The 11,705-nt window shown below is 35.2% G+C and overlaps 2 protein-coding genes across 3 annotated transcripts; both read left to right on the forward strand.

Annotated features, from left to right (window-relative positions):
* The first annotated feature begins 334 nt into the window (after positions 1-334).
* On the forward strand, positions 335-4,624 carry LOC132266946 (uncharacterized). 2 transcript variants are annotated; one of them, XM_059767966.1, is made up of 3 exons: positions 341-563; positions 669-787; positions 4,360-4,624. In XM_059767966.1, exons 1-3 carry the CDS (start codon positions 349-351, stop codon positions 4,365-4,367), a joined length of 342 nt encoding a protein of 113 aa, XP_059623949.1. In that variant the 5' UTR covers positions 341-348; the 3' UTR covers positions 4,368-4,624. The 2 variants fall into 2 exon arrangements, with proteins under 2 accessions (XP_059623948.1, XP_059623949.1); XM_059767965.1 differs by lacking the exon at positions 4,360-4,624 and having other exon boundaries at positions 335-563; positions 669-1,034.
* A 5,532-nt stretch (positions 4,625-10,156) lies between these two features.
* Positions 10,157-10,973, forward strand: LOC132266947 (zinc finger protein 4-like). Its single transcript, XM_059767967.1, has one exon. It carries the CDS (start codon positions 10,254-10,256, stop codon positions 10,872-10,874), a length of 621 nt encoding a protein of 206 aa, XP_059623950.1. The 5' UTR covers positions 10,157-10,253; the 3' UTR covers positions 10,875-10,973.
* The last annotated feature ends 732 nt before the right edge of the window (positions 10,974-11,705 follow it).

The raw sequence follows: 11,705 nt of genomic DNA on the forward strand, positions 1-11,705 counted from the left end.
TTCTTTAAGCTCAATTTAAATAAATTATACTTACCTCCCTTAAGTTTAAACAAATTATCTACAAATAAACTGTTTAATTTTAACTTTTACTTCCTCTAAACTCACCTCCCTTAAAGTTTAAGCACGGTTTAACAATTTTTATTTTAACCTCTTCTAAACCCGTTCACTAACTGCCGATATTTTTAAATGTAAAACTCAATAATGCTATGATTTTTATACAAAGATGGACAAGATTTTTATATAAAAGAAGAAAAATATTACTATTATTTTATAAAATTTGGTCAACAGATATGCATAAGAAAAAATTAAAGAATGTGGTTGAGCGTAATTTACCATTTTATCAAGGTTATGTACAAAAACCTAAAACCCTTAAACCTTTTGGTCTGCTTTTCGAATTCTCTCAGAAAAACAATGGCTTTTCGTTGCGGATCATTTTCGAGGTCGCTGATATCCACCGTGAGAGTATCAACAGCACGTACCTCCTCATCCCTGCCCCGACTCCCATCACCACCACTTCGCAGCCACCACCTTCACTCTCGCCGCCTGCTCTCCAACAACCCCAGGTATGTACCTCCAACTCCATTTCTAGGGTTTTCCCAGCTAAAAACCTTCATTTCTTTTTCAGTCATCAATTGCTATAATTCTCGTATATTTCTCTGTCTCTCAAGGACTCTCGGAGTGTTTGGGTGCGCGCAATCGCTGCTACCTCTGCACAGCGTCGTGGCATCCTCTCGTCTGACATCGCACATCACCGTCGAGGCTCGGGCGTGTTGCGAGTTGTCTCAGGGTACCTTATTTTGCCGTACTTGTCAGGATCGCTAGTTTTGTGCTTTCTTTGTGATTCTTACTATTTATTGCATTGATCTGTGTTGGACAATACTGCTCCAAGTAATCATCAAACCCACCAATTCAATTAATCTTAATTATTTGTCTTGTTAGACTGTTTTATTGATTTATGTCTTGTGAGGTAGCAGATTATCGTCATTAAATTGGGTTTTGTTGGCGGTAATTGATGACCATTTCGAGTTTCTTCACACCCTTTTCTTAGTACACATCAAAAGAAATAAAATTGGTTGTTTAGATACTTTGTTATTTCAAACTAGGGGCATGGAAGAGTGCTTTTTGATGTTGGGAGTTTGATTGAACTGATTGGAGAGATTTTCCTATACAACGTGGTTTTTTAGCAAGCTATTGAGCAAGTATATATTTATGGAATTTGGTAATTTAAAGTTTAGTTATTGTTTGGGATATTATTTGTTGGCTTGATTTTATTTGGTTTCTAGCTACTTCTTTTTAACATATGTTCCTGCTTTTGTTTGGATTACTACCTAACCTACAGGGTCTCATCCATCTTTGCATTTTCAATGTTTTTGTATGCTTTACAGGTAATTTGAAGGTGAAACATTTCTTTAACCTGATTTAGCTAACAATTATTATGAAATCTCAACATTTCTGTTTTTGTTGATTGGTTAAATTAGGATATACTTTTCCAGAAAGTGGTGTATTAAAATGGCATAGGTAGACATTAGTATCTAGACTTTGAATATTCATTGTTCAATTTTTTTTTTTTTTTCTTAATTTTTTTATGAGGAATTTTTGAGCTATAGTATGCATATTCTTACTTGTTGACAATCATCTCATGGTATTTTACTACATCAAAACATAAGTACATTCATTTTTCTAATTTAGAACATTTTGTGCAAAAAATTTGTTGTGATTTTATTACTTAGAAAGTGCTTGCAGTGAATGGTCCTAGATTGAAGTAAAAATATGAAGAGTATCCTTGATAATTTTTTTCATTGCTGTATTTATGATATCTTTTCTCATTGCTGTTTTGTTATCTATCTTTGTTTTGGCCTGCAGTTTGAGCCTTGGACCTTTCAATTAATCTTTGCTTCTTCTAGTAAATGTAGTTAAGTATTATGTTACATGGCCTTCGGTATGTGAGTCGTGACACGTTGACTCAAATTCTCAAACAAAAAGACACATTGACACTGCTAAAGATTCGTATTATTTAATAATTTTATTCTATTTTCTAGGTTAAATAATGTCTTTATGTAACATTGTTTTCAACATTACTCATTTTGAAGCAATAATATTATAAATTAAATTATTGTACATTATTTTTTAGGTGCATGTCCAACAAAAAATCCCAGACTCATATTGCATACCTATGTTCGAGCAATGTGCGTCGAACACGGGTACTTCACCTACTATTGAAGAGTCCATGTAACATAGATTAAGAACCATTATTAATTTCTATTTGCCGTTGGATCCTTCTTCTTAATTTTGATTCGCTAATAATAGTAGAATGTCCAATAAAAAACCTTGTAATCTAGTTCGGTTTTAAGTGTGACATCTATTGCATTGCTATGTTACTTGTACTTGGGTACATGTATCAGGTATGTGTATGTGTCTAAATGTCAGAATCCCATTTCTTAGGACACTTGGACTCAACTTGAAAATTTGAAATGCATTGAAAACTTGGATACATGCCACTTAAAAACATAATATGTGTTGCATAAAAGAATAACGCATGAGGTTATTATTCTTTAAAGAAGTACTTAATACTCCCTCCGTCCCAAAATAAGTATCATGCTTTCCTTTTTTGTTTGTCCCAAAATAAGTGTCCGCTTTCCTTTTTCAAATAATATATTTTACATCTTTCCTTATATGTCTTCTAAGTTTAAAATTTCAAACTTGAATATTCAAAACTTAAAAGGGCAAGTTAGTAATTTTTTAGGGAGACAATGCATGTCCCATGTGTCCCCTTAAAAATTATTACTCCCCATTAGCGACACTTAAATTGGGATGGAGGGAGTAATAAACAAATTAAATGGATGTGGCGAAAAAAGAAAGATTCCATTATCTCAAAAGGTAATCCCTTTTTGCTATCACATTTGAGTTTTTCTTCTTTCATCGGCAAGATTAAAAGTATTCAGGCTCACATACTCCATCCAGATACCCATGTCGTGTTGGCACCGATGCTTTAAGGGGAATAAGAGAGTCTTGGTAACACAACTGGTTACATTGGATCTTCTGTTTGTAATATCCCGAGCTTCTAAACAGTAATGACTTTCAAATTTAGCTTATGAATGTCATTTAAAACATTGTTGTTAAGTAGAATTGGCAGTTCCTTACCTGTTCCTGGCATCTTACGTGTTCATAATAGGATCCATTGTTTTGCTCGGGAATTTATAATTAATTGTTTTTGGGTCTTCCTGAACTGAACTCTGGTCAAAAGGTGGGCCTAGGCAAGGATGCAGAATTAAAGACTAGTCAATGTGATTATTATTTAAAATTATTTTTAATCTACTTGAATATTTAATTTAATTTTTAACTGGCTTTTTAGGTTTAAACTGGTTTTGGTTATGTTAACATAATATATTGATAAGAGTTCAGTTGGTTAAAGGTAATGTTAAAATGCCTCGAGTATTTAAGATCAAGTTTGTGACGACCCAACATGAATTGGACTTGAGTTGGAACTTGCTTGAACATCACATATTACTTGGATTCCTGCTTAAAAAGAATCTTTTTATTGTCTAATGTTTCACATAAGATATTCTTAATTAGTGATTTCATGAGCACACTCAAAGAGGAAAAAATGAAAGTTCTGATACGAGGTTAGGTTGTGCAGTGTGCATTAGTGGGTGAATATATGCTTATGTGTTTATTCATGAGGAAATGTCTATTCATAGTTATTTTTTAATGTAGATTGCTTAATTTCACTTTATTTCCTTGAGTTGTATTATGTCACTTGAAAGTCAAATATGGTCATGTGATATTTTTATTATTTTTATTTATTTTTTGTTTTTTTTGGTGATGGGTTGGGGGGGGGGGAGGAAGTTGTGTTAGGTGAAAAATACCTACTGTGTTAAGTCTTAAGTGAGCTGGCCAGCTTTAAGATATGAACAGGAAGTAATTCTATATCATCTCTCTGTTTGCTATTGGATTCATTGCATGGCAAGGTGTTTCCCTTCTCAGTACCCACATTATGTTTTGTTTAATTTCTAACATAAATTGTGATTTTTTTGATGGTTTATAGCTGTCATGGTATATAAATGTACCGTTATACCATTGAAGAACAGAAAAAATTTGGTGATTAGTATGACCCTTTGACATGTACCATCCGAGCACTCTTTCTTTCTTTTGAATTTTTTGGACTAATCGGAAGAGTCATGATAGATATAGAGAGATCATTTGCTTTCCCCAACTTTGGATCTGTGCCGTTGTTAAATTGTGTTTGCATTGGTTCATGTCAGCAAATATTGTGTATGTATGTGAGTGGGGTGGCTTTGTGTCCAATTGCATAAGACTCTTTTAATAATATATAGTTATTGCTCTTATCCTGTGTTGTAGGTACTTGAATTGATTATTGGTTCAGCATGCCAAGTGCTATGCTATGTGCGATCTGAAGAACTTTTTGTGGTGAATCCTCTTTGAAAGTGGGAGGTTGGTTTTGATTTGTTGTTCTCAAAAGAACTTAGTTACATTAAGAGACTGTTTTACGATTTCACTATTTAATTATTTTTGAACTGTGATAATTACTGGTTCTTCATGCTTTCTGCTTGTAAAACTCATGGGCTCTTGCTTCATCTTTGCAATTGATGGTATATTGGCCATATATTTATTTTTCTCCTTGAATTTTATGGCCAATGTATTCCTTAGTTTATTGGACTTTCATGGAACTCCATAATTCCTAAAATCAGATAGTAAAGTGTGTTTGGGAACCGCTCCTAACATTATAATCAAATAGGATGTAGGTTACACATTAAATTGGTTTACATAGAGACCTATCCTAGAGTTTCTATTCAATCAAACTTATTTTGGGCTTTGGCTTGTTGAATTTTGAACTTCTAGCTATATCAGCACATTAAGTCTTCTATGAGAATAAAGCGACTTTAGGACAATTAATCGATTTCTGTTTATATGTCCTGTCACTTTATGTTTGTTAGTTCCATTTATAATGGTTGACAAATCAGAAGTTTTCAATTGAACTTCTCCTTTCAATTGGTCTTTTTGCTTATCATCTTATCTTGCAAAATTTGAAACTTAGGCGCTGCTAGCTATATCAGCGGTGCAAGTCTTGTATGAGAGTAAAGCATCTTTGGGGAAGTGACATGGCTGGTAAGTTTATATTTTGTTGTTCGTGGTTGATGTCAACATTCAAAGCCAAATTTGGACATGCTTTAAAGGCTGCAATTGGTTGGTGTCTTTTGAAAGTATTTAGACTTGGACTCAACATGCTCAACTTAAGTTCCTGCTGTCAATGGAGCAAAGGACTTCTGAATTCTCTCAACAGAGGATCATCCAATTGTACATCATTCTCAGTTTTCTCATATCCCATATTTTCAGGTGAGGCATGAGAATTTGGATCTCATCTTCCTGGTTCAATTTAGATGAGTTAGGGTCCGGTTGCTGTCCTCTCCTATATTGTTGTATACTGGTCATGGTGTTAAATTAACATATTTGGTTAATTATTCTTGTTAAATCAGAACAGCAGGTTGAACTATTCATTTATTTACTTTGGCAAGAAACTCACACCCCCACACTCTTTTGGCCCTATGGGGACTTGAACCATCCACCTTCTATTTTGTAAGGTGAGGAAGTACCACACTAGGCTACACAGTCCTTGGGGATGACAGCAGGTTGAGCTTACTTTTTGGTCTTGTCATAGAATGTGACATCATGTTTAATCATTGAGCACGGTGTAATTTAAGTCTCAACGCCTAGGAAGTGCGACAAGTTTTCAGCACATGGGCATGTTAGGACCATGCCACGCATCCAGTCCCATATTACTTTAATTTCTCGTCTTGGCTCCTCTTTCCATCTGTTGCGACTTTATGGATATTCTTTTGCCTTTGATGTGTTGATTTGTTCAATAAGTTAACGAGTTGGGCGAACAAAGCATTTTATTTTAGTATTAGACCACTGATTTGATGTTTGGGCGTGTTACTATGTGTTTGATTTGTTCAATAAGTTAAAAGAGTTGGGGAACAAAGCTTTTCATTTTAGTATTAGGCCACCGATTTGATGTTTGGGGATGTTACTATGAAATGCTAACTCGGACATTCTTATCAATTTGGCGAGGCTGTTACAAATATATATTTTTAGTGTTTATTATTATTTATTACTTTACACTAGGCAATCAATCCCATTTGTAGTTGATCTGCTTTGGATAATATTGACATATAATTTTAGCCAACCTCCTCCTATTTAATCTATATGCCTGCTCAGATTTGCTCATTCTAGTTGTCAGTGTTAGGATTTTACATGATAAAAATCAATTATTAGCTCCATCCTTCCTTTCATCTTTGAAAAGGTATGTCTGGGTAGGGCAATAAGGTTGGAAACAAGTTAAATCATATTAGTATGAGTTTTTTATGCATTCTCTGTTAAAGTTGTGTTGAACTAAGTCACACAATCCTTCCGAACGGGTGCCGCTTCTCACGCTCCAAGCGTGCTTCCACTCTCACGCTCCGCACGCGCTCCTGTTTCCGTTCCCACTATTTGTGACTTAATTTTGCCGCTATTGCGCTCCCGCTCTCGCTTTATGTGACTCAGGTTATGAACTCCTACTACTCGGTCCGAAAAAATTCTAGTTGAATGAAGTGTTGTAACCAGACAAGGCAAAGAATGTTGGTCCAGATGGTGCGAAAAAAGTTTCCTCATATTTGTACTAGTTATTGCTTATCTATTTTGCGCAAGTAAAAGTTTCTGAAAAATTTCCCTTTTATCAGCTGACCTGCATAACTACTCATACAACTTATATTTCCACCTATGACTTGGAGTGGTTTGATCTCCATATGCTTTTAGACATCAAATGCCACAAAAACAAACCCTAGTGAAATGACAATTCGAAAATAATTGGCATAATCGAAGGGTTGTAGCCTAGTAGTATCTGCTTTACTACCCAAAGTGGGAGGTGAGGAGGATTGAGTCTCTTTAGGGACAAATGAGTGTATGAAGGAGAGGATTGAGTCACTTTAGGTACAAAAATAATAAGAATTGGCATAAAAATGGCCGAGGAGATCTATAGTATTATTATTATTATTATTTATTATTCTTATGTCCTTAGTTGGTTTTATAAAGTATACTGTGTGTAGCAACCAGCTATAATAATTAGTTGGTTTTATAAAATGTTTACTAATTCTAGTGTGTGAATCAAATGAAATGAAAAAGCAAGTGGGGTTCTCAACTAGCCAAGCAAGAACCAGGAATCAATGAGAGAGACCTCTCTGTGTTGGATATATATTTCATGTGTGGGGAATCAGATACACAGTGATGAGGCTTACAAAGGAGATGATGAGTTGCAATCATTTTCTTAGCTCTTTAGATACCTCACATATATTCATGTAGATTGAACTCACCACAAGAATATATCAGAAAAATCATGCTTTACCATAGGAACATGTTACTTTACTTTGAAGCACTTAATTTGGACTTTAAGCCAGACTCGTTTTTTTTTTTTCTTTTTTTAATTGATCACTTTAGCTAAGGACACGGGCTACCATGAGCGCACTTGTATATAAGGATGAGGTCACCTTATCTCACACTTTTATAATAGACTTACCATTTGCAGAATGAGGCATTAGCCAATAAAATAGGATATCCATGACATCCCAGAATGTTGTTGGATGCAACATGTAAATATATATAGGAATATGCACATAATAAACCGAAACTCGAGTGGTTCTAGATCATTAACTGCATATATATATATGTATATTTTTTGTTTTCTCGACAAGAAACTCACAAACCCATTTGTCTTTACGGAGACTTGAATCCTTAGCTCTCACTTTGATGGGCTACAGCATTCGCTGGCATGAGAAGATTAGGCCAGGTCTGATGTTCAAGCTCTGAGTCATCTATTCAACACCTCAATTATTTTAAAGAAGCTTCATCAGCAAAGCTCCTTTCATTGCACCATTATGAGAGAGGAGAGAGAGAGTCTGTGTGTGTGTGTGAGAGAGAGAGCCAAATATGGGGACACTGGACTGCTGTCTTCTTGAGTTCCAGAACAGAATTCTGAGAATAAGTACAAGTGGTTCTCAATGCTCTTGTCCTACTGTACATATACATTGCCCACTACATCAAGACACCCACATAGATCCTCTTGTTTATTCACACCCCCACCGATTTCCATACTTTTTCTCAACATTATTGCCACTTCGCAGGCCCCATTTTCCAATAAATAAATTATATAAACACAAAAATATATATACTTTTTGGTATCTAAACAATTCTAATAATTGTACACCTCTCATCATTTCACTACTATATCATAGAAAAAATTATATTATCTAAGCTTGTCATTCTCTACCTCATTCTTTTAATTTCTCTCTGTGTATTTAATTTTCTTATTTGGCTTGTAGTTTTATTATTTTATTTTAGTGTTATACACATTAATGGACTTTGTATAAATACACTAATATTTAATTTTGGTGGTTTGCTATTGTCCATAAAAATATGCCTTCCTAACCTGACATGAAACACTTTATAAAGTACTAGTAAGCTATGACTTTAAGCTCCAAAGTACAGTAGAGAATTGTGCCTACTTATTAATTATACTTTTCCAATTGGTCCACTTGTGTGCATCAATATGTAATGAATAATGTCTTGAGCATCAACTGTTTTGGAACTTCTGTGCAGTTCTCTCTCTCTCTAATAATAATATTATTATGTTCAATCTATGTGACACATGCAAGGGGCGGTGATTTTATGTATTTTTTTTTGAAAGTTCAAGTAAATGTACGTTCAACCAAAATATTGTCCGTAGTCGGACTCGAACACTCAACATTCCCTTTAATAATGAGAGATTATATCATCTGAACTAACCCCTATTAGTCACATCGAGTTGTTAATCCCTTATTACTACTCTCAAAGTCGCACTAGTAAATGGCATGCAATGAAACTTGGATTGACAATGTGAGAATGCAATTTAGTCTCGAAAATAGTCACTTGGTGGAAAATAGTGCTAAAATTAGTCTACTTTTAGTTTTTTACTCTTAGGGTACGTAGGAAACAGAATTTCCTCCCGTCCTTTGATGCACAGGCACAGAGGAGTTTCACATAGTCCCTTGTTGGATTCCCCATGAAAACTACGTTGTTTTTTGTTTTGATGTGCAGGACAAGCACCGGATCCTCTATGAACAAAAGGGGATTTGGATTTCTTTGCGACGGACATATAATGGATAATTCTCTTTTAATTTTCATGTAGATGATGGACGTATAATGGGGTAATGTACTTTTAATTTTCATGTGACATCGTAACAAGAGCACATTATGTTTCATATCTTGAAAGGAACATAAACAACATATTGGGATGTATTAATGTCCCATAGCTAAGCAAAAGACAGAAAAAGGAGATTATATCATCTGAACTAATGCCTATTAGTCGTATGACTTGTTAATCCTTTTTTATACCTCTCAAAGTCGCTATGGCATGCAATGAAACACGGATTGACAATGTGGGAATGCAACTTCGAGTCTCGAAAATAGTCACCAGCTTGAAAATAGTGCTCAAATTAGTCTACTTTCAGTTTTTTCTCTCGGGGTACGTAGGAAACAGAATTCCCTCCCGTCCTTTGATGCACAGGCAAAAAGGAGTTTCACACGGTCTCGTGTTGGATTCCCCATGAAAATTACGTTTGTTGTTTTCATGTGCAGGACAAGCATCGAATCCTCTATGAACAGAAGGGGATTTGGATTTCCTGTGTCGACGGACATATAATGGATAGTTCTCTAATTTTCATGTAGATGATGGACATATAAATGGGGTAATGTACTTTTAATTTTCATGTGACATCGTAACAAGAGCACATTGTGTTTCATATCTTGAAAGGAACATAAACAACATATTGGGACATATTAATGTCCCATAGCTAAGCAAAAAGACAGAAAAAGGTTTAGATCATGATTTGACAAGTAATGGCCTAGTGGATGATTTATTTTGTGCTACTAACCCTTTCTATTTAGAATTTATAAAGAAGACAAGTAAAAGAACCCTAATCTTGACATAGCCAATAGTAGAAAATGACATAACTATTGCCCCATAAAAAATCTCCATTATGTGGGAACACTAGGATAAAAATGAGATATAATTAAATAAATATAAATTAATATCCACTGCCACTTCTTTTGTCTTATAATATATACCCTCTATTCCTGTCCATTAAAACCCTCCTTGATCTATCCCCCTTATTTAGTGGCACTCAAATTCCATTTCTTGAAACTTGAGTGGTAGTGCTACAATGGTCTTCCATAGTGAGGAAGAAGAAGGAAAAGAGATATACATGTCACCAAACAGCCCCTATGATGAATCCAAGACAAGTGACAATGATGAGAGAGATCAACAAACAGTTTTAGAAGATGAAAATTTGGGTGAGTGGTTGAGTTTGAGCCTCAATAGTGGGAATTTAAATGAGCCCTTCACTGCCTCCTCAGAGAGTGATGTGATCAAGTCGAAAAAGGTGTTCTCATGCAATTTTTGCATGAGGAAGTTCTTCAGCTCACAAGCTTTGGGTGGTCACCAAAATGCACACAAGAGGGAAAGAGGAGCTGCTAAAAGGTATGGTCAGTCTCAGAGGATGATGATGACAACAAACATGGGACCTCCATTCAATTCTCTCTCGTCGACATCGACGTTGCGGTCGATTGGTGTTCAGCCTCACTCACTGGTGCACAAACCAAGCAGAGAAGGGAGCAGTGTGGTGGCAAGATTTAGTGATGCCACCATAGGGTTTGGGGTGGCTTGGACACCCTTTATGGTTGAGGAAGCAATGGATCTGATTTGGCCAGGAAGCTTTCACATGGACAAAATGCCCAATCAAGCATCAGATAAACATAAGCTAGACTTAAATCTGCAGCTGTGATATATATATATGTATATCTTCTTGTTAAACTTGATTTGGACATGTACTTATTTGATGTTGTCTATGTTAACAGTGTCATGTGCTTCATGTATCAAATAATGAATCTAACTTGGGTCCAAGAGTTCCCCGTCATAGTGGTGATATTAAACACTTAAATCCTGACATGACCTTGAAAATTTGAAAAATTATGATATGAAGGTCACGGGTTCGTAACTGACAACAACCATTCCTTACCGAGATAAGGTTGTGTATGTCTGACCTTCCAAGACCTTGCAATGGCAGGGATCTCGTGCATTGAATTGACTTTTTTTAGAGGGTTCATCTATGTAGAAATGAACAAGTGTCTTGAGAAGTATTACAATTTCAAAGTGATTTTGATGAGTGGGACAACCAGAACAAGACGGAGGATGTGTTAGGGCCAAAAAAAAAAAAATTGGACTGGCTAATGGGGAATATAAGATTGGAACCATAACTGGTTAAAGTAGATCAATTTGTCCTAGTGGTTCTGTACCATATCAGATATGCTTCTCTTACTCCACAATGTTGGACTTGAAGGAAACTTTTTTCCAAGTTATAATTGTGAAGGCTAATTGAAGACTTTTGGAGAATTTAAGTGTCCTTTAATGTAATACTAAGTTGGGTTATAATTTGTTCTGTATACCTTAATGTCTATGTATTTGTGTGTATATATATATCACCCAAACATGTATGTATGTAGTCATAACAAATTCAACTGTAATCATCTATTAAGCAGATACATGTTGAGTTCGGATTTAATGTGTATGGAATGATCCAGCTTGAGAATTATTTGTCTTTCAAGTATGTCATGGC

This window comes from Cornus florida, unplaced genomic scaffold (assembly GCF_030987335.1).
Source record: "Cornus florida cultivar Cherokee Brave unplaced genomic scaffold, ASM3098733v1 CherokeeBrave_3.0.0_Hap2_Chr07, whole genome shotgun sequence".
NCBI lineage: Eukaryota > Viridiplantae > Streptophyta > Magnoliopsida > Cornales > Cornaceae > Cornus > Cornus florida.